The 23,090-nt window shown below is 39.9% G+C and overlaps 1 protein-coding gene across 2 annotated transcripts in view; it reads right to left on the reverse strand.

Moving 5' to 3' along the window:
- ARAP2 (ArfGAP with RhoGAP domain, ankyrin repeat and PH domain 2) overlaps window positions 1–23,090 on the reverse strand; it is a 163,346-nt gene that overhangs the window by 57,798 nt on the left and 82,458 nt on the right. For both annotated transcript variants that reach the window (XM_087874954.1, XM_087874955.1), the window contains 7 exons: window positions 20,782–20,867; window positions 17,380–17,562; window positions 15,504–15,678; window positions 13,453–13,587; window positions 9,666–9,810; window positions 5,217–5,319; window positions 1,641–1,839 (listed from right to left, as the gene is read on the reverse strand). In XM_087874954.1, the coding sequence (XP_087731080.1) occupies window positions 1,641–1,839; window positions 5,217–5,319; window positions 9,666–9,810; window positions 13,453–13,587; window positions 15,504–15,678; window positions 17,380–17,562; window positions 20,782–20,867 (1,026 nt within the window). The remainder of the gene's footprint in view (window positions 1–1,640; window positions 1,840–5,216; window positions 5,320–9,665; window positions 9,811–13,452; window positions 13,588–15,503; window positions 15,679–17,379; window positions 17,563–20,781; window positions 20,868–23,090) is intronic.

Here is a 23,090-nt window from a genome sequence, read left to right on the forward strand (position 1 = left end):
ACTAAGCGACATACATTAAAATGACATTTCATTGCATACAGCTCTGAAAAGGTCATTACCTCCAATATACACTGTATAAACATGACAAAATAAGAAAGAAAGAAAGAAAGAAAGAAAGAAAGAAAGAAAGAAAGAAAGGAAGGAAGGAAGGAAGGAAGGAAGGAAGGAAGGAAGGAAGGAGGGAGGGAGGGAGGGAGAAAGAAAGAGAGAGAGAGAAAGAAAGAAAGAAAGGAAGGAAGGAAGGAAGGAAGGAAGGAAGGAAGGAAGGAAGGAAGGAAGGAAGGAGAGAGGGAGAAAGAAAGAAAGAAAGAAAGAAAGAGAGAGAGAGAGAGAGAGAGAGAGAGAAAGAAAGAAAGAAAGAAAGAAAGAAAGAAAGAAAGAAAGAAAGAAAGAAAGAAAGAAAGAAAGAAAGAAAGACAGACAGACTTATGCATATACCCACATATATGACCCAGAGAAACAGTCTAGTCCGGATGTATACATGTATATGGCAATCACCAGGTAGATGGTGAGTTCTAGTCCCAACTCAGGCATGAAAGCTGGCTGGGTGACTTTGGGCCAATCACCAGGGGACGTTGAGTTTTAGTTCCGCCTTAGCCATGAAAGTGACTTTGGGTGAATTGTCTCATTTCAACCCTGAACTACAGATATTCTCCTTTATTGGCTTTGAGTTCCGATTGGCTGATTGTCATCCCTACTGTTCTCATCTCTGTGGGTTGCTTGGTTGAACTTGGAGAGAATCATCCTTAAGTTTTAATAAGAGATTGGAATCTATTCTCAGGTAACCTGGATGTCCAATGAAGTGTAGGATCTTTCTGATAGGCTATCTTGCTGCCACGTTGAAGGTGGAATTTTGGGAAGACAGGATGGGTTTCTTAACTGCCTGGATCACTCAAGCTTCATTGAACATGATCACCGCTGGCCAGTACCTTCCTTTTCTGGTGCTAATTTTTACACAGCTTTGCAAAGCCAACTTCACAATTCCACTTCTTCGATACATCCCAGGACTTGACAATTATTGCGTCATATATTCCTGAAGTCGTGTGGGAAGGAACCACGGGGTTCAGGAAACTACAAGGCGTTCTCGACTTACAACAGTTCATTTAGTGACTGTTTGACATTACAACGGTCCTGGTCATGAGTTGAGAACTACCTGTATTTAAGCCAAGAGATCCCTATCTGTTCACAATGGATTTGTGAAGTTTTCAAACTGTGTGTCAGGGTTCTGACAGATGCCCTAATTAAATCATGAGCCTCGAGCCAAGCTTCAAAAGAAATCGAGTTATTTATTAGGAGCTTCATGTTGGCATGTTTCCAAGTGAAGCCAGCCCCAACCCCATGTAATTTACGCCTCAATCATGACCCTGTTTCCCCCTCCCCCGAGGTTGTGTCATCAATCACATTCGCCAACGGAGCAATTTCACGAGTTGTAGAGACTACTCCCCTCTGGCCGCTGTGGGTAACCCTGGGAGACAACCTTGAGAGAGATAAGTCTGGAATGTGCATCTATCTTTGGCTGCCATGCTGTTTCGTCGGTTTCCCATCCCCCTTGCCTATGGCAACTCGAGAGCAGGCCAGGGATGCTTTGCGAGTCGACAACTGTTATGAAAACAATCTAATATTTTTCTTTTAAGTCTTACTTAACTCCTGGAGCCGCCTTAGATACATTGAATTCTCTTGCGAATTTTCCAGTTCGAGGCAAAAATACAAGCTGGTCTTCTCTAAAGCAAACCAGCCTTTTTTCCAATTATCCAAGTCCTGGCAATCCTTGTAGAACAACTGCCCAATAACATCAGTCTCTCTTTCTTGAAGACCTCTGGCCAATTCAGGTACAAAGTGCTATTTCGAACAGAAACAAAAATTAGTACAAAGGTTTGAGCCAAAGCTCTTTCTTAGAATTCAAAAGTTCAAGAGAAAGCTACAAAATCTTCTTCAAGTACTTTTCAAAACAGAAAAGTCAGAATTTTGCTCAAGAAAGAAAAAAGAATAAATAAATCTTCAGGTGGTGAAGAAAGAAAAATATTTAGGAATCTATTTAACAGTAAGATGTGCATCAATTAAAGAAGATAATTATACAAAATTCATGCAACAAATGAGATCTGGAGAAATGGAAGAACTTGCAATTATCGATGGTAGGAAGAATAGCTAGTATAAAAATGAATATATTCCCAAAATTACTTTTTTTTTTTTGTTTCAAACAATTCCTATAAAATTAGACAATTTTTTTTTCCCAATGAAGTGAACAAATTAATTTTAAAATATACAGTAGTGGCCAAAATTGTTGGGAAAAGTGAATTTTTTTAAAAAAAATTTGATTTATATGCCGCCCTTCTCCGGAGACTCAGGGTGGCTTACAGTGCGTTAAGCAATAGCCTTCATACTTTTGTATATTTATAGAAAGTCAGCTTATTGCCCCCACAAATTGGGTCTTCAATTTACCTACCTTAGAAAGGATGGAAGGCTGAGTCAACCTTGAGCCTGGTGAGATTCAATATTACTTTAATTGCAGACAGATGGTGTTAAATTACAGTGCTCTGTCTGTTGAGCTATCCAGGCTCCTTTTTGAGGTTTGATGGCTAATAACACCACTTTTCTTTTCTTTCTTTCTTTTTTTTCTTTTTCTTTTTCTTTTTCTTTTTTTTTTTTTTTGGAGTTTCAAGATAATCCTATTCCACTGCTGGAATGGCCTGGAAATAGCCCAGACCTTAACCCCACTGAAAATCTAAAGAAACTTGTTAGTCAGAAGCGACTCAGCAATAAAACCCAGTTAATAGAAGCCATCATTCAATCTTGGTTTCACATTATAACAGCTGCAGAAGTAAAAGATTTGGTTCACTCCATGGGAAGACGTTGTAAGGCCGTCATTCATGTTAAAGGTTACCCAACTAAGGATTAACTGACATGGGGATCATTTTTGTATATCTCGTTTTTTCTATGGTGATCATTTTTGTCTATCTCGTTTTTTTCTACGCGTTTCCCTTTTCTTCTTTATACTGTAACTGCTATTCTAATCGCAAACCCTTCATAAAAGTTACTGCATTACATTCATGATTAAATTATCTTTCCGTTGATATATAACTTTATGGTAGTACTCCCCCCCCCCAAAAAAAAAATTGGTGTTATTAGCTGGTTTTAGAAAATACACTTTTCCCAAAAGGTTTCCACAATTTTAGCCACTACTGTATTCGGCAGGAGAAAAGAGCAAAAATAAGATTGAAAATGCTGCAAGAATCTAAAAACAATGAGGGGTTTTGGGTTACCAGATTGGGAACTTTACTATCTGGCTTCGGCACTTACCTGACTGAAAGAATGGGTAAATAAAGATTATTACTATTAGAGAGACATGATATTCAACTGGGATGGCACACTTTTTTGTGGCATGAGAAGAATAAAATACCCAGATACTTCCAAAGACATTATGTAAGAAATGCACTACTTCTAGTGTGGGAAAAAGTTGAAACAAAAAATTATAGGAAAATACCAGTCTGGCTTCTAGGATGGAAGCACTGATACATCCAAATGTTATTAACTTGGAAAGAATTGTATCATATAAAGACATCTTAAATGAAGATGGGAAATTAAAAACGACACAGGAACTGCAAAAACCAAAGAACAGACCTAGCATGGTAGCCATACTTGCAAATACAATCAAGATACGTAAAAGATGCAAAGACACATGGATCCTATAAAGAGCCAACAGTACTTGATCAGATATTTTTAGGGACGGATGAAAAATTAATAAAGAAAATATATAATATCTGTGAACTTGTAAAATGAAAGACGAATAGAATAGAATAGAATAGAATAGAATAGAATAGAATAGAATAGAATAGAATAGAATAGATAGGAGTAGAGGTAATGGAGTAGAGTAAAGTAGAGTAGAGTAGAGTAGAGTAGAGTAGAGTAGAGTAGAGTAGAGTAGAGTAGAGTAGACTAGACTAGACTAGACTAGACTAGACTAGACTAGACTAGAATAGAATAGAATAGAATAGAATAGAATAGAATAGAATAGGAGTAGAGGTAATGGAGTAGAGTAGAGTAGAGTAGAGTAGAGTAGAGTAGAGTAGAGTAGAGTAGAGTAGACTAGACTAGACTAGACTAGACTAGACTAGACTAGAATAGAATAGAATAGAATAGAATAGAATAGAATAGAATAGAATAGAATAGGAGTAGAGGTAATGGAGTAGAGTAGAGTAGAGTAGAGTAGAGTAGAGTAGAATAGAATAGAATAGAATAGAATAGAATAGAATAGAATAGAATAGAATAGAATAGAATAGAATAGAATAGAATAGAATAGAATAGGAGTAGAGGTAATGGATAGAATAGAATTTTTTATTGGCCAAGTGTGATTGGACACACAAGGAATTTGTCTTTGGTGCATACACTCTCAGTGTACATAAAAGAAAAGATACATTCATCAAGAATCATAAGGTACAACGCTTAATGATAGTCATAGGTTACAAATAAGAAGTCAGGAAACAATATCAATATAAATCGTAAGGATACCAGCAACAAGGTTACAGTCATATAGTCATAAGTGGGAGGAGATGGGTGATGGGAGCGATGAGAAGATGAACAGGTGAAAGAAACGATGGTAACTTGAGCAGTGGTAAAATGCAAAAATTTTCCCTACCGATTCTGCAGGCGTGGCTTGGTGGGAGGGGGGGTCATGTGATTGGATGGGTGTGGCCAACTTTTTAAAAAAAAATATTTAGCATTTTTTAACAAGAAAAAGTTTTTAAAAAGTTCCAATGATCAGCTGTGACAATCAGCTGTGCTGCGCAATCGTTGTAACCTTTTTTTTTTTTTACTTTTTTAAAGCATTTTTTTATTACCGGTTCGAGTGAACCGGTCCGAACCGGTAGCATTTCACCCCTGAGCTTGGTCAAAAAACCTTGGATATACCAAGAAAGAAAAAAAAAATCATCTACTCTTTAAGATGGCTTCTACCGGTAAAAACTTGGCTGGAGTTTCTTAACTCAAGAATTTTTTTTTTAAAATAGATTTTATTTATGTTTAACCGCACTGTTTCTTTAAAAGCAACAAGAACCATTGCCATTAACCAAAAAAAAATTACTTCTTTGCGATCTAAATTTGCTTCCATTAAAAAAAAAACCCGCTTTGTCTAAAATCTCTTTGTTAAAACAAAAGTGTTTTCTCTGCATTTCCTTTAAAGGTGCTTGTCTTTAACTTGAACAGATAATTACCAAAATTACCTTAGCAATTGCCCGAGTCCATTTCCGTTGAGAATGCGCTGTGTCGGCTCCGAAGAGAAATGCGCGTTCTGACAGTAAGTAGATTTCAAAAGTAAACATCGCTCTAAAATTGCCAAGGAGACGATGAATCAAATTTATTTAGCATTAGCTTTGCAAAAGGAAAACAATAAGGGGTACAGTTTGTTCTCAGGCCTTACTCCTCTTGCCTCTTGCAAACGAACAACAAAAGTTTTGCCCTCTAAAGTGCTTTATTTGTGTTGCATTTTGTTTGGAAGATAATGGGGAATCAATATGCATTTGATAGTCTAATGAAGAGGAACCTAGGCTTCCTTAGAAAGTAAACAGCACAAACTTAGTCCCGGCAAATCTCTTTAATTCAAACGGCTGTGAATTATTGTCATTCCCAGTCTGAAAGGCTTCCCAAAACAGTCTATCATGGGAGTGTTTACAAACACCCACCTTATCTCCCTTGGAATGCTGCCAGAGAACTAATTGCCACACGCAGGGCAAGGCCAAACTTAGCACAGAGTCAAACAGAGCTTTTACTGACCAGATGAACTAATTGCTTCCTGAAAAAGCTCACGCCCCATTCGCTTCTCTTTTATGTCTTATGGGAGAGGCCAATCTTCTCCAAGCCTTATTCCCAAGTCGACCCTGTTTTCTTAATTGTTCCTGTCTTCTGGCAGCTCTGTGCATGTGCACACTGGGAACAGGCTCCCGCTGTTCTCCTGCCTCGCTGATGTCAGACTCCGGAGACTCCGGAGACAGCAAACAACTACCAGATGGCCTTGGCCCCCTCTCTGCCTCCGACTCAGAGCCCTCATCCGAGCCTTCCCCAGACTCCAGGACTGGCCCACATTCCTCCGCAACCTCCTCACTGTCCGAATCTGCTGCCAGCTCTGTTGGCCGCTGGCGGGCCACCACAAGGAACAGAGAGGGGATCAAATAGACTAGGGAATGAAAAGCTAAAATAATGGAACTAAACCAATAATTTAGGTGGGGGGGTGGAGAACAATAGTCAACATATTGCCTGATCAAATTGAGACTCTATTTTAAACTAGGGGGGCGGGGAGAGATAAGTCTTTGGAATTACATTTAGCTATGCCTTTAGAACTGAAATGGAAAATACAGTGTCTTCAGATGAGGCACATGAAAATTCAAACACAGGTACATACAAACAGGCTCATCTACTTCAGAGAATTCTTGCCATGTACAGGTGTACATCCGAACTAGACTGTGTTGTTTCTCTGTGTCATATAACATATGTGGGCATATACATAATTTTGCATTTATTATTTATTTATTTATTTATTTATTTATTTATTTATTTATTTATTTTGTCATGCTTATGTAGTGTATATTGGAGGTGGTGACCCTTTGAGAGCTGCAGGCAATGAAATTTTATTTTAATGTATGCCGATTAGTGTACATTAAAAGTGACAATAAAGTTATTATTCTATTCTGTCCTGTCCTGTCCTGTCCTATTCTTCACTGCATTATTCTATTCTATCAGAGATGATGATCCTTGCTTAAAAAAATTGACAGGAATATCCTCACGCCTCTGGAAAAGTTTGTAATTTTTACAAGGTCCACCGATTTAAAAAGAGCAATGAATACCAAGGAATTTTAATTTCGCTACGTTCATTAAGAGTAAAGTTGTCAGGTTTCAATGTCATCTCAACTAAAATAAATTGCATTTCCAAACGAATAGTCTTCGGTAAAATATTTCATTTTATTAGGCATGACAATCTGTCCCCGATCATGGCGTAGCCAACTCTGACTTCCTGACCCCAAACCTTCCCTTTCAGTTCCCCAATTCTCTGCGTCTCATTGGCCCTCTTCCAAATCACTCTCCCCATATCTATTACTTCAGCTCCCAGGAATGTCCCCCTCCCATCTCATCTCCTAGGGGGTATTAACTTCAAGGAAAATAAGTAGGTGAGAAGTCAAGCATCCTCTTGCCAGCTGCCCCCTCTTCTCCTTCTTATGTCAGCACTAGAGTAAATGCAGGTTGAAGTGCTGACAAAAATTTTATTGGGAAAGAGCAAATTCAAAGTCTTCACACTGTCTATAAAGCATAAGGTTAATTTCTCAGAAGATCATTCATTCATTCATCATTCATTCATTCATTCATTATCCATCCATCCATCCATCCATCCACTCTCTCACTCACTTGTTCCATTTGTATATTGCCGGATCTGCCATGAATTCCTAAACCCACTGATTTAAAAAGACCGATTAATATCAAGTAATTTTAATTTCATTAAGTTTATTAAGAGTAATGTTTTATTGGAAGAGAGAAAATTCAAAATCTTCGTGCTGTCCATAATGTGTGAGTTTAATTTCTCAGACCATTCATTCATTCATTTACTCACTCATTCATTCCATTCATTGATTCATTGATTCACATCATTCATTCATTCATTCATTCATTCATTCATTCATTCATTCATTCATTCATTCATGCATTCATGCATGGATTCATTCATTCAGACGATTCATTCATTCATTTACTCACTCCATTCATTGATTCATTCATTGATTCAATCATTCATTTATCCTTTGATTCATTCATTGATTCCATTCCATTCAATCAACCGTCAATCAATCAGTGCAATGGTGGGATCCTACAAGTTTAACAACTGGTTCGCTGAGCGTGCACACCAGAGATGCACTGCACGGATGTGCACACTTTGAAAAAAATGAACTTCTGTGTTGCTGAGAGCAAGGAAAACAGCTTAGGAGCAGCAATCCATTCTGCTGCCCCGATCAGCTGGGCTTCGGAAGCAGAAATATAGGTAAGTATAACACAGGGGCGGGCGAGCCCACTTCAAAGAAAGAGAGGACCAGTTCACTCACGGCTGTAAGTCGGAGCAAACGGTTCTCCTGAACCAGTCCGAACCGGTAGAATCCCACCACTGAACCAGTGGAACTCAGAAGTTGTGAGTATTCCATCAGTGGAGGCTTTCAAAGAGAGACTTGACAACCATTTCCCTGGAGTGGCATAAGGTCTCCTGCTTGAGCAGGGGGTTGGACTAGAAGACCTCCAAGGTTCCTTCCAACTCTATGATTCTATGTTCTATTTGCTTATCTTCAAATTGGCCATGAACTGCCAGCAATTTACAATGAGAAATCCAGAATTAAAACTTCCACAGTAAGAATGTAACAACCGTTATAAAAGGTTGCTTTGTAAAATAATAATAATAATAATAATAATAATAATAATAATAATAATAATAATAATAATAATAAAAGAAAGAAAGAAAGAAAGAAAGAAAGAAAGAAAGAAAGAAAGAAAGAAAGAAAGAAAGAAAGAAAGAAAGAAAGAATGAATCACAAAGTACCGGGACTTGCAAATTGAAGTTGAGCGACTGTGGAAAAAGAAATTGTGTGTTGTCCCGATTGTAATTGGAGCCCTTGGAGCAATACCCAAAGGGCTACCCCGCTATTTAGAAATCCTAAATTTGCCGGACTTGAACATTTTGACTCTACAAAAAACCACCTTACTCGGAACAGCTTACATCCTCTGACGATACTTTAACAGTTCCTAGGTCCTTGGTTAAGACTTGAGCTGCTGAGCTATTAACCAGCCTCAAAGGCTGTGAACCTCACTAAAGATTAACCAATAATAATAATATATAATAACATTCAAATAATATTATAATAACAAATAACATAATAATAATAATAATAATATATAAAAATCCACCGACAATCCAAACTGCCGACTTTGCAACAACAAAGTCAAAACTGTTTCACATTTAATATGTGAATGCAGCAAAATCGCACAAACTGATTACAAAGCTAGACACGACCGAGTTGCTAAATTAATCCATTGGTCATTAGGTAAAAAATACAACTTTCCTGTATCTAAAAAGTTATGGGAACATAAAGTGGAAAAAAATGAGAAGGTGAAGATCTTGTGGGACTTTCAAATACAGACGGATCGTCACTTGGAACACAACACGCCAGATATCACAGTTGTCGAAAACTGAAACGTACAATTTATTGACATCGCGGTATCAGGAGATGCCAGAGTCAAAGAAAAAGAACTGGAAAAAAATCATGAAATATCGCGACCTGGCCATTGAAACTACATGGCTATGGATGAAACATGTCACAGTGATACCCATTGTCATCAGGGCATTTGGTACCATATCCAAGAATTTTATAAGATACATCAACAAATTGCAGCTTCCTGCAATAACACCTGCAGAACTGCAAAAAACTGTGCTACTTGGAACATCGTACATCTTAAGAAGGTACTTGGTTGATCCCTAGGACGTTGGCAGCAACCCGTATCAACCATTAGCACCAGTCAATGGTATTTGTGATGCATTTTTGAATGTTCAGTTGACTGAGTTTCATATTTAATGAATAAAGATAATAATAATATCAACACCGACAGAGCAAATCATTAACCAAAACCAACAATGACCCCGTACTTACCCCATGGGTAAGGTGTCTTCCGACTTATGAATGACAAGACAGATGACTTCACCAATGTCCAAAGTCCCGCTTGGGGTAGCCATCTTCTCATTCTCATAGTAACTCAAAAAGCCGCTTTCCAACACGCACCATTTCTTACCGCACTCTATATTTAAAGATGGATTTCTTTATTAACTGGAGAGTTAACCATTATCACAGAACAATTAGCAAATAATCCATGATGGAAACAGGGACAGCCAACGGAAGTTTTTAAATGAGTCCTGCAAAACTTCAATCTTCCATCTGCCTTTACCAAAGGATTCTGTGATTGAGTGATGCACATCAAATTTGCTAGCTGTTATTTTCGGAACAATTCACCATGGCTAGCTCATCCCAGCCAACTCACCCTACAGGCTGGGAATTCAAATAAGACAGGTAAGCATACTGTAATGCTCTCTACATGGAGCTCCCCTTGAAAAGCACCCAGAGGCTCCAACTGGTCCAGAACGTAGCCGCACGGGTGATTATGGGTGCAGCTCGTTACGCCCATGTAACACCTCTCCTACGCGAGCTGCACTGGCTCCCAGTGGTCTTCCAGGTGCGATTCAAGGTGGTAGTTATCACCTTTAAAGCGCTCCATGGCTTAGGACCTGGGTACCTACGAGACCGTCTTTTGCCACCAATAGCCTCCCACCGACCAGTTCGTTCTCACAGGGAGGGACTACTCAGGGTACCGTCAGTCAAATTATGTCGACTGGCGACTCCCAGGGGGAGGGCCTTCTCTGTGGGGGTTCCAACCCTTTAGAATGAACTGCCCCCGGAGATACGGAATATCCCTGATCTCCGTGCGTTCCGCCGTGCCCTCAAGACCCTGATGTTCCAACAGGCAGGGCTAAACATACAAACATGTGAATGATTTTTTAAATGTTATCTAATTCTGGGTTTTATTTAATTGACCAAACTAAGTAATAATTTTAATTAGCAATTTTATGATGTTTGTGTGTCTATATTTTTCTTGACTGTACACCGCCTTGAGTCCTACGGGAGAAAGGCGGTATAGAAATATAATAAATAAATAAATAAATAAATAAATAATATTGAGACACCTAACACAGAATGCATAAAAGGGGAGATCAGGTGAGCATAGATTACCGTATTTTTCATAGTATAAGACGCACTTTTTTCCCTCCTAAAAGAGGCTGAAAATTTGGCTGCGTCTTATACTCCGAATGTAGCTTTTTTGAAGCTTTTTTTCATCCCTAACAAGGCGCTAGAGAGTGAAGTGATCTGCTCCCTCTGACTCTCAGCTGTGCTTTAGAAGCTTTTTTTCAGTGAAGCGATCTCCCGTGCTTTGCCTGCTTCCAACTCTCAGCTGTGCTTTAGAAACTTTTTTTCAGTGAAGCGATCTTCCGTGCTTTGCCTGCTCCCTCCAACTCTCAGCTGTGAAGTTTTTTTTCAGCCCTAACGAGGCGCTAGCGAGTGAAGCGATGATCTCTGTGGTTTGCCTGCTTTTCTCATTGCTTCTCTCTCCAAAGATCAGTTGTGCTTTAGAAGCTGTTGTTTATCCCCAAGGAGGGGATAATGTGCTGAAGCTGACCAGACTAAGGACGCTAGGACGCTAGCCAGATGTATACCTGGTAGGCAGGGTTTTTGTCCCCCCCCCCTATTTTCTTCCCCCAAAACTAAGCTGCATCTTATACTCCGGTGTATCTTATACTCCAAAAAATACAGGTAAGTAAAATCTTGCCTGGATCTAAAATCAATATTTGCACATTTCACATCTGCACCAAATAAAGTTCTTTGAACTTCCATCCCTATCGGAAATAATCAGATTTATAAATTAAGTCCATTACTCCGCTTCCTATCTAGGCTCATTTAAGTAGCCAGTCCAATTTCAACCAAAGCTTTCAACTTAAACAAGGGGATGTTTTGGTGGTTAATGTGAATAAGCCTCGGAAGGCTTATTCCCTTCCTTTTGATATTTTTAAATAGCCTCGTTGAAATGACGCAGGTTTGTCAAAGAAAAACAGACGCTTTTAAAAGCTTCGTATTGTCATCGCCAATTGCAAATGTACAGAAACCATCAAGAAGAAGAAAAAAAACCACGAGAGATCGGGAGACAAAAAGAAAAAAAAAAGAGAAAGAAAACGTAGGCAGAAAAATAAGGCAGCCTCTGAACTGAACCAGGAATGAAAGCTGCGGGGAAACAAAACTGTAGCTTGACAGAAGTTGGTTGCAAAATAAAGGGTTGAGTGTAGAGCGCCCAAAAGCTAACAGGGGAAGCTCTTCATCACAACCTACCATGAGGGATAGAAAGAGAAGCCAAGACTAGGGTCAATCTATTTTACGCTGGTGGAAGTCAGGGTAGAAAGCCTGCTCAGTGGGGCAAAGCTAAGGAAGACAAGCTATAGCGTGGGGAGGGGGGGGGAAGGGAGGAGAGAGAGGAAGGGAGAAAAAAGAGCTTCAAAAAATCATCCCCCAAATAGTATTCTGATCAGATCTGTAATAAATATAACCAAGCAAGATTTCCTAAGGTGTTAAAACTGATCAATGTTACTCTTATGTTCTTAAAATACATAAAGGGAAGAAGAATGTAGATCTTTCTTCCTTCCTTCCTTCCTTCCTTTTTGCTCTTCCTTTCTCCCTCCTACCCTTCCTTCCTTCCTTCCTCTTCCTTTTTCCTTCCTACCTTCCTTCCTGCCTTCCTCTTTTCTGTCCATCCATTCTGTCCACCCACCCACCTCTTCCTTTCTTTCTTTCCTTCTTTCCTTCCTTCCTTCCTTCCTTCCTTCCTTCCTTCCTTCCTTCCTTCCTTCCTTCTTTCTTCTTTCTTTCTTCTTTTCTTTTCTTTTTTCTCTTTTCCTTTATTTTTCTATTTTCTTTCTTCAGTATCTATCATCTTTATTTCTTAATCTCTCATCCATCCTTTTCTTTCTTTCTTTCTTTCTTTCTTTCTTTCTTTCTTTCTTTCTTTCTTTCTTTCTTTCTTTTTTCTTTCTTTTCTTTTCTTTTTTCTCTTTTCCTTTCTTTCTTTTTCTGTTTTCTTTCTTCAGTATCTATCATCTTTATCTCTTAATCCCTCATCCATCCTACATATACATACAGTGTAAATCTAGTTTTTATCTCTATCATCTATCTATCTATCTATCTATCTATCTATCTATCTATCTATCTATCTATCTATCTATCTATTATCTATTTTCTTATCATCCATCTGTCTGATTTATCTCACCACAATCCACATGATAATGGCCCCTGATTTGTTTTGCGGATTTTATCATTGGAACATTTTTGTGCAGGCTGCCTGTTGATTTAATAGATGCAGCAGTTTTGTATCTTTTTAAGTTTGGTTGTTTAGTTGTTGTTGGGTGACCCAAAGAATACAAACAAATAGGCAAACAAATCAATAAAATACTTGGTTGGGACATGTTTTCTACTGCTGAACAACTTTCTCCTTCTTCATCCTTGGCTCAAGCTATTTATTTATTTATTTATTATTATTCATATTTCTATGCCGCCCACTCTCTGAGGACTCTGGGCGGCTTACACCAAAGACAGTATACTAAATAGCATATTGCCCCCTAACAATCTGGGTCCTCATTTTACCTACCTCGGAAGGATGGAAGGCTGAGTCAACCTTGAGCCAGTGAGATTTGATCCGCTGATCTGCTGAACTAGCAGTCAGCTGAAGTAGCTGCAGTACTGCACTCTAACCACTGCGCCACCTCGGCTATGGTTTCTGAGAGCTAGTTATCTGACCAATGTAGTACCAAGATACCCACGCCATAGATAAAAAAGTCCAACGTACCTTCCTTAATTTTTCTCTCACTAAACAGCTTGGAAGGGTTGAAGGAAACCATGTATAAATTATCGTAAAGGAAGGACGGTAAGGGTGAATCGGGAGAGGAAGTGGCGTTGGTGCGGCCATCACAGTGGGAAAAATCTATAAAGTAATGAAGAGCTATTAGTTATGGAAGTTAAATTTCAAATCATTGCTTAAGACTACTGGATTTTTCAGAGTATAAGACGCAGCTTTTTCCCCCCTAAAAGGGGGTGAAAATTTAGGTGGGTCTTATACACCGAATGTAGCCCTGCTCACACACTGGCCCCCACCCTTTGGCCTCTGCCTCCCAGCAATTTACCTCCTTGCAGCAAGCAGGAAGAAGAAAGAGCCCATTTCAGTTTCAGCACAGCCTAATTAGCACAAGTTGATTGTCCCTTCGATCGGCCTCCCGACTCTCAGCTGTTTCAGGCTGCAGGGATTGCCATGGCCTATTGCTGCGCGGGCCTCTGCTGCTTGCTGCAAGGAGATAAATTGCTGGGAGCAGATTTTTTTTTTTCCTTGTGCTAATCCATCCAGCTGCCCAGAACTCCACCCCGCAAGGGATTATGGTGTCGTTAAAAAAAGGATGATGATATATTTTATTTTTATTTTATTTCGAATTTATATACTGCACCTTCTCCCGAGTGACTCAGGGCGGTATACAGCCAGCTAAAAACATACAATACAAACATTAAAAACAATTAAAAGGATATATATTAATTTGGCCCCAATTTAAAATGACAAACCAGTTAAAAATGTTTTTTAAAAATGTTATGTTAAGCCCACCAGAGTGGGCAGGCAAGAAGGATCTTCTCTCTTAGGGAAGTCCATCTAGCAGAAGGTCCTTCTCCGTGGGGGCTCCCTCCCCGTGGACCATTATCTCTGTGGAGATAAGATTGGCCTCTCCCTTGACACTCTTTCAAAAGATCTGAAGACCCGATTCTGCCAATGGACCGGGTGATCCCAGGTCAATATGCAGTCCATCAAGAGGTTGATCTGGTTGCTGTCACTAGGAGCATGTGGGTTTATCAAGGTTTGTTTTTGTAAGCCACCCAGATTCACTGTGACATGCGTTGTCCTAAATTTTTTCTTAATATATAAATAATAAATGCATGCTTGCTCCCCTATTTGTGGGCACCTGCTAACCTGAAATCGGCGTCCACTGAATTATACACAAACACACAACCCCTATTCACAGCCCCACACAGCACCTGCTAACCTGAAATCGGTGTTCATTGAATTGTACACAGACCAGTGGTGAAATGTAAAATTTGTTACTACCGGTTCTTTGGGCGTGGCTTGGTGGCGGGGGGTGTGTGTTAATATGACTGAATGGGTGTGGCCAACTTTTTTATTTATTATTTTTAAAACCGTTTTTTTCTACCACTTCTTCGGTTGAAGAGGTTGTAAAAAAGTGCTTTTTAAAGCCTCTGACGATCCCAGCTGACTTGCCTGATCAGCAGAGGCTTTCTCTTTCTTGTTAAAGCCTCTGACGATCCCAGCTGTCTTGCCTGATCGGCAGAGGCTTTTTTTTTCTTTTTATTAAAGCCTCTGATGATCCCAGCTGACTTGCCTGATCGGCAGAGGCTTTTTTTTCCTTTTAAAAGCATTTTTTCTACAACCTCTTCGGCCGAAAAAATGCTTTTAAAAGCCTCTGATGATCCCAGCTGAGCCGCGTGATCATCAGAGACTTTTCTTTTCTTTTTTACTTTTAAAAGCATTTTTTCGGCCGAAGAGGTTGTAGAAAAAATGCTTTTAAAAATAATTTAAAAAAGCCTCGGATGATTGGGTGGCTCAGTTGGGCAATTGGGGGGGGGGCAGGGATTTTTGCTACTGATTCTCTGAACCCCCTGCCTCCATCACTACCAGATCGGGTGATTCGGTCCGAACCGGGAGCATTTCACCCCTGACACAGACACACAACCTCTATTCATAGCTCCACACAACACCTGCTAACCTGAAATCGGTATCCACTGAATTATACACCGACACACACACAGAGCCCCTATAAGGCACACACTACCTGAAAACCGTACCTGAAAACTTATTGTGGTGGAGGAATTCCATTTGCAATCTCTGCCCGGATTTTTTAGCTAACAAATACGGGGTGCTGAACACGGGATCGCCCGTGGCGCACATCACGTCAGCTCCACTGAATAACAACATCATGGTCTCCAAGACATCCGGCTTAATAACTGCAGCACACAGCGCCTGATCACAAAGGTGAAAAGTATGAGCAGGATGCCAGAAGAAGAGATTGACGTCTCTTAATTGAATAGGGGTCGCTTCACAAGGACAAGAGTGAGCCTACAGAAAAGAGTTATAGTCATCATGGTGCTCTCAAGTGCCTAACTCAAGGGTGTCAAACACAAGGCCCACGGGCCAGATCCCAGCCCGCAATGTGGCCGTGCTCAGTTGGCCATGGTGAGTTGGCCATGGCGATTGGCCGCTGTGAGTTGGCTGTGGCAAGTTGTCCCATTCCACACCAGAAGTAGTTAGATGGTTACTTCCCTTAGCAATTGAATTATTACATCTATCAGTGGTGGGATTCAGCCGGTATGAGCTGGTTCGGACGAATCGGTCGTGAAATTGCTGGCTTGCCCCTCCCTCCCCGCCCCTTTCAGGAGTCCCCATGCACCCCATTTTGGCTCCCAGGAAAAGTCTCTTTTGAAAGAAAACGGCTACCAAATGTCAGATACACAGAGAGTTTGGGTTTAAGTCAGTGATGGGATTCAGCCGGTTCAAGCTGGTTCAGGTAAACCGGTAGTTAAATTGCTGGCTGGCCCTTCTCCTCCCTCCCCAGACTCCCCATGCGCTCCATTTTGGCTCCCAGGTAAGTGCAGGGAGGCCTACTAGGCCCAAAATGGGGCATGAGGGGGTGTGGCACCCCCCCAGCCCATTTTCACTCCCACGAGGCTTCAGGGAGGCCTCCTAGGCCCAAAACAGGGTGCAGGGGGAGCAGCATGCCCCCCATGGTCCATTTTTGCTCCCAGGAGGCTTCAGGGAGGCCTACTAGGACCAAAAAGGGATGTGGGGAGAGGCATGTCCCCCCGTGGCCCGTTTTTGCTCCCAGGGGGGTGCAGGAGGCCGAGTGCTGTCTGTCACACCCCCTGGCCAGGCCCACTATGGCCACGCCCACCCAGCTGGTCATTAGGGCAGAGAACCAGTTGTTAAATTATTTGAATCCCACCACTGACATCCATCCTATTCTATGGCTACATATTATGGTAATTTTGTGATGGTTTTATCTTAATTTAATAATCTTCTATGTTGCATTGTCATATAACCCTACACGCTGTCAGGTTTTCAGGCCATCTTCAAATAAATTGCGTCTCAAACAAAGTCTTTTTTGAAACAAACTTCCATTTTATTTAGCACGGCAACTTTTACACTGATTCCATGCAGCCAGCACTGACGTGCTGACCCAAAATCCCCCCTCTTCCTTCCCCCACTCCTCTGCATTCATTGGCCATCTTCCCAATCATTCACCCCTAATCTACTGCTCCAATTCAAAGAATTTCCCCCCTCCCATCCATCTCCTAGGGGACATTATCTCCAGCTGAAATAAGTAGGTGAAAGGCAACCGTCCCGTTGCAGACACTTGCGTTCTCCTTCTTATGTCAGCACGAGGATAAATGCATCTTGACATGCTGACACACGCACAGAAACTACATCCCTCAAGCTCATCGCCATTATGGGTTGTGATTATTTATTTCATTCCATTTCTATCCATCACATTAATGAACTTATTCCTTTTGCGTTAAGAAAGCCGCGTCCCATTTAATCCCAACGCACAGCACAAGACTCTCCCCTAGTTTTATTTCGCAAACATTTTAGGGGTTTTTTTTTCAAGAAAAAAGCAAAAAAGGACCCCAAATTCTTCCCATCCTCATCATTTCCACCTGCAATTACCTTGTTTAACTCATCCTTGGTTTTAGACAGCAGCGTAAGTTTTCTGAATCTCCCTTCTTTGTATTTTTGGGTAATAAAAGTTAGCCTCTTATCAGCTGGGGCATCCACTTTTAATTTTTCATCTGGCTGGAGGTTACCTTCCCAAAAGCTGTTGGACCTTTCGTTGCCTATCACAATAAAAAGCTACAAAAAAAAAGAAAAGAAAAAGAAAGGAAAATCCGTTAATCAGAGGGGGAAAAAAATGAGATTAAAGGAGTTTGGAAAGGAACTTATTTTTTAAAATATATATTTTAATATATATTTTAATATAATATATTAGAGCCTTGGTGGCGCAGCAGACTAAAGTGCTGTTAAGTAGCACCAGCTGCTTGCAATTACTGCAAGTTCAATTCTCACCAGGCTCAAGGTTGACTCAGCCTTCCATCCTTCCGAGGTAGGTAAAATGAGGACCCGGATTGTGGGGGCAATAAGCTGACTTTGTATAAAAAAGAACACCGCTTTGGGGGGGGGCAAAAGCCCTACTAAGCAGGTATATACAAAAGTATGAAGGCTATTGCTTAATGCATTGTAAGCCGCCCTGAGTCTCCGGAGAAGGGCGGCATATAAATCGAACCAATAAATATATATTATATAGAAATATAATATATATTTTTAATATATATATTTAATATATAAAATTAAATTAAAGCAAAATGCAGACTTACGACCACAACGGAGCCAAAAGTTTCTGTTGCAAAGTGAGATGGTTAAGTGAATTTTGCCCCATATTAGTGAATCACCACAGTTGCTAAATTAGTAATATGGCTGTTAAGTGAATTGGGCTTCCCCGTTGTCAGAAGGTCGCAGAAGGGGACTACCGCAGAAGGGGACTACCGAGACCCCTGCAACCGTCATAAATGTGAGTCAGTGGATGCCATCATGCTCTGGACCTTAAATGCATCCTTTCAGGATTTAAGATTGGATCCAACCTCATCCTTTTAATCACTTTGCACTTTTAGTTTTCTTATTAACAGATTAATAGATTAACAGAGTCGGAAGGGACCTTGTAGGTCATCTAATCCAACCCCCCGCCCAAGCAGGAGACCTTGCACCATTTCTGACTAATGGCAGTCCAGTCCCTTCTTGAAAGCCTCCAGTGATGAAGCTCCCACAACTTCTGAAGGCAACTTCTGTTCCATGGGTTGATTGTTCTCACTGTCATAAAATTTCTCCTTATTTCTAGGTTGAATCTCTCCTTGATCAGTTTCCATCCATTGTTCCTTATCTGGCCTTCAGGCGCTTTGGAGAATTGCTTGGCCCGCTCCTCTCTGTGACAGCCCCTCAAATATTGGAAGTCTGCTATCCTGTCTCCCCTGGTCCTTCTCTTCACTAGACTAGCCATGATGCTCAGTTCCTGCAACCGTTCATCGTATGTTTTAGCCTCCAGTCCCCTAATCATCTTTATTGCTCTTCTCTGCACTTTTTCTAGAGTCTCAACATATTTTTTTTTATAGTGTGGTGACCAAAACTGGACGCAGTACTCTAAGTATTGCTCATTTAAGACCGAAAAATCTTTGGAATCACAAATCCATCAGTTGCTGGGTGGGAATTCTCTTCAATCCATTAAAAACGAAACGAAATCCCATCGTTCCAGCTTCGTAAGATCTTAATTTCTTGAAATACGCAGCAAAGAACTGGTTTCAGAGTTGTTTCTGCCAAGCTTCGTAAACATGAAGGCTTTGTGAAGTTGGCTTAAAGAAAAGCTTTGAAGTTAATTAGAAAGAGCTTCTTGTATGTGTTAGGGAGAAAAAAATCTGCCTTGTTTACATATCAATTGTCAAGGAAGACTTTTAAAGTCAATTACTAGAGCACAAGATGGCTACTTGAAAGGAAATGTTTGATAGCTTGAACTTTTACATTCTTTACTGCAACCAAAAGTTACTTTTGAAGATGATGAACAAATACCTCTGGAGAAAATAGAGTTGGGTGCTAAGGTGGATTTCAAACTTACAACTTAAAAGAACAAGACGGAAATACCGGATTCACACATACAATTGGACGATGGTTTAAAAATGGGGATAAAAAGATGTCCAAAAAATAATGAACATCGCAACAACTTGGACTACTCTTTTAAATAGAAATGTAAGCGATTTACAGGAGTTATTTTGTAGAAATTACAAACGTAATAAGAACTTCAAGAGATGATGCAAGAATGTTAGAAGAAAACAGGACTTAAGAATGGTTGGCAGGAAGAAGAATATATATATCGTGTTTCCCTGAAAATAAGACCCTGTCTTATATTTTTTTGAACCCTGAAATAAGTGCTTGGCCTTATTTTCAGGGAGGTCTTATTATTTTGGGGCGAGTGGAGCAAGACAGAGCTTCTCTTGCCATCTTACCTGATTTCCAGCTCTGCGTTTAAATATTTTTGGGGCAGCCTTATTTTAACGCATGCGCTCAAAAGCATGTTTTCTGAGGTTTTCGCGGGTGTTTGTATGTAGGTCTTTGGTTATTCAGGTTTTCTCCCGTGTAAAATTGGGAGGAGTTAAAAAATAAGAAACAGCTGCGATCACACACATTGCTCCTAGAAGCACGAAGCCGAAAACACCAGCCTGAAGATGACGAATGAGACTTCGTCAAAACGTTGCCAAGACACCTCCAATTTTACATATATATATATATATATATATATATATATATATATATATATATATATATAATATAATATAATATAATATAATATAATACAATACAATACAATACAATACAATACAATACAATACAATACAATACAATACAATACAATATAATATAATATAATATAATATAATATATATAATATTATCAGGGGATGTCTTATTTTCAGGGAAACAGGGTATATATATACATATATCTGATTTGATCATGGTTAAATAACAAGTTTTTATTTCTGCTGAGGCTTCCTGGTTATTTGGATGGGATGTGTTTTTTTTTTCCCCCTTTAGAAAATGTCTGATCTGTGGACTCTGTATGACTGTAACTTTGTTGCTTGGATCCTTACGATTTATATTGATATTGTTTCCTGATTGCTTATTTGTAACCTATGACTATCATTAAGTGTTATATCTTATGATTCTTGATGAATGTATCTTTTCTTTTATGTACACCAAGAGTGTATGTACCAAGACAAATTCCTTGTGTGTCAAATCACACTTGGCCAATAAAATTCTATTCTATTCTACTTCACGTGATCTTGATTCCATCCCTCTCTTGATGCAGCCTAGGGATTGTGTTGGCTTTTTTGGCAGCTGAAGCACACGGCTGGCTCATCTTTAAGTGATCATCAGCTAGGACTACTTGTTGTTGTAAAAATATGCAATCAAATGTCATGAATTTCCAAATCAAATGGAAATCAAACTCCTGCTCTTCTTTGTCCAACCTTACCTCGATGAGTTCATTGGTCCAAACGCTGGCGTCCATTTTGAGACTTCGCACTTTTGAATCTCTGGGGCCTAATGATCTGTGCTGCCCTGGGACAAACAGAAAACAAAAAATAAAACATACTTGAAGGTCAGTAACAGAGGAGAGGAATTTGAAGTGGGAATAAACCCAAACTGCCACGGAGTAAGCTTGAATGGAAACATTTGACGAAGTTTCTACCATGGAGAAGAAGCGTTAACGAAAGTGCCTACGCATCACTGGTGGGTTTCAATTTTTAAAATTTTTTTTTAATTTTTAAACATAACAAAACATAAAATAACCATCATCCATTACAATCACAGAAAAGGTGTCGATTGGTTAAAAATCTTTTGCGCTTAATCCCATATCCACAATTTACAAATTATTTAATTTCTCTTATTTAATAATTTTATATATCCCTTTATGTTATTATTCTCATTTAACAATTGTTTAACAAGGGTTTGACTCCCATAAAAAAAAACGAAGAATAAAAACACTTCATAGATTTTATCATTACATTAATTTCATATTTCATACTTCATTTCCGTGCCTTATTATCTAGCCATTGATAAAAAAAATCCCATATTAAATAATATTGTTTGTCTTCCTGTTCTCAAATTTCAAATGTCAATTTACTCATTTCAGCACATTCCATAATTTTCTTAATGTCTTCATCTTCAGTAGGCATTTTCTCTTTTTTCCAATTTTTAGCAAATACAATTCTAGCCTCTGTTAAAACATTCACAATTAAATATCTCAGTTCTCAGTTCTCTCGGTACTGTGGGTGTGGCTTGGTGGGCGTGGTGGGCATGGTTTGGTAGGAGTGGCAGGGGAAGGATACTGTAAAATCTCCATTCCCACCCCACTCGAGGAAGGATACTGTAAAATCTCCATTTCTTTCCGATCAGCTGGGACTCGAGAGGCAGAGAATAGATGGGGGTGGGCCAGCCAGAATTTTTACTACCGGTTCTCCGAACTACTCAAAATTTCTGCTACTGGTTCTCCAGAACTGGTCAGAACCTGCTGAAACCCACCTCTGCTACACATTCAAGTGAGCGTGTGTGAGCATGTGTGCCAGACAAGACAATCGGAGCAATTTAATTAATTTAATTTAATTAATCATATTTCTATGCCACCCAACTGCCTAAGGACTCTGGGCAGTGTTGGGCAACTCCCTAGGGACTCTGGGCAGTGTTGGGCAACTCCCTAGGGACTCTGGGCAAGTGTTGCTGCGTCATGTATGTCTGTCTCAAATCATGTGGATGTGAATCGAGAAGGCCTCTCCTACAAAGCTTAATCATACTTGGAAAAATGGGTTCTGAGACAGCCAAACTTAAGCCATGTAAAAACTCTGCAGCAGAAGTGGCTCACTTACAGCCTTTGGCTTAATTTCATGCCGTCCTGGTAAATAATCAATTTGCCAGGAGGAATAATGAGGTGTTTCTTCTTGGAGAAGGAAACTAAAGACATGAAGAAAAAGCAGGAAGCAGAGGGAGAATGGTGAAAGAAAAGAAGGAAGGAAGGAAGGAAGGAAGGAAAGAAGGAAAAAAGGAAAGGAAAGGAAAGGAAAGGAAAGGAAAGGAAAGGAAAGGAAAGGAAAGGAAAGGAAAAAAGAAAAGAAAAGAAAAGAAAAAAGAAAAGAAAAGAAAAGAAAAGAAAAGAAAAGAAAAGAAGAAAAGAAAAGAAAAGAAAAGAAAAGAAAAGAAAAGAAAAGAAAAGAAACTTAGTTGGGTCATGAAACGTCTACAAGAAAACTAACAAGAGCCTTGATAGTACAGTGGTCTAAGCACCCTGTTATTAACACAGCTGCCTCCAATTACTGCTGGTTCAAATCTCTCCAAGGCTCAAGGTTGACTCAGCCTTCCATCCTTTCTAAGGTAGGTGAAATGAGGACCCAGTTTGTGGGGGCAATAAGCTGACTTTGTATAAATATACAAAAGTATGAAGGCCATTGCTTAGTGCATTGTAAGCCGCCCTGAGTCTCCGGAGAAGGGCGGCATATAAATCAAATTTTAAAAAAACAACAACAACAAAAAAAAGCAAGCTCAGAGAGCACCAAGGACCCCGCAGTTCAAGCCTGAGCTACCAATATTCTCTTCTATCTGCATAACTGCGGTGTTACTACCATACTTTTCGGTGACGCAAATGGTAACATGCAGCTTAGTGGTGGGTTCCTCTCGGTTCGGCCCGGTTCGCGAAAGCCGGTAGCGGTCACGATATGATGTCACCGAACCGGTTCTCTGTCTTTGGGAGCTGGGCCCTCCCGCCCGCCCCGGCGTTATGCCGACCTTATA

The sequence above is a fragment of the Pantherophis guttatus genome, chromosome 8 (assembly GCF_059756535.1).
Source record: "Pantherophis guttatus breed Tessera chromosome 8, ASM5975653v1, whole genome shotgun sequence".
NCBI classification, from domain to species: domain Eukaryota; kingdom Metazoa; phylum Chordata; class Lepidosauria; order Squamata; family Colubridae; genus Pantherophis; species Pantherophis guttatus.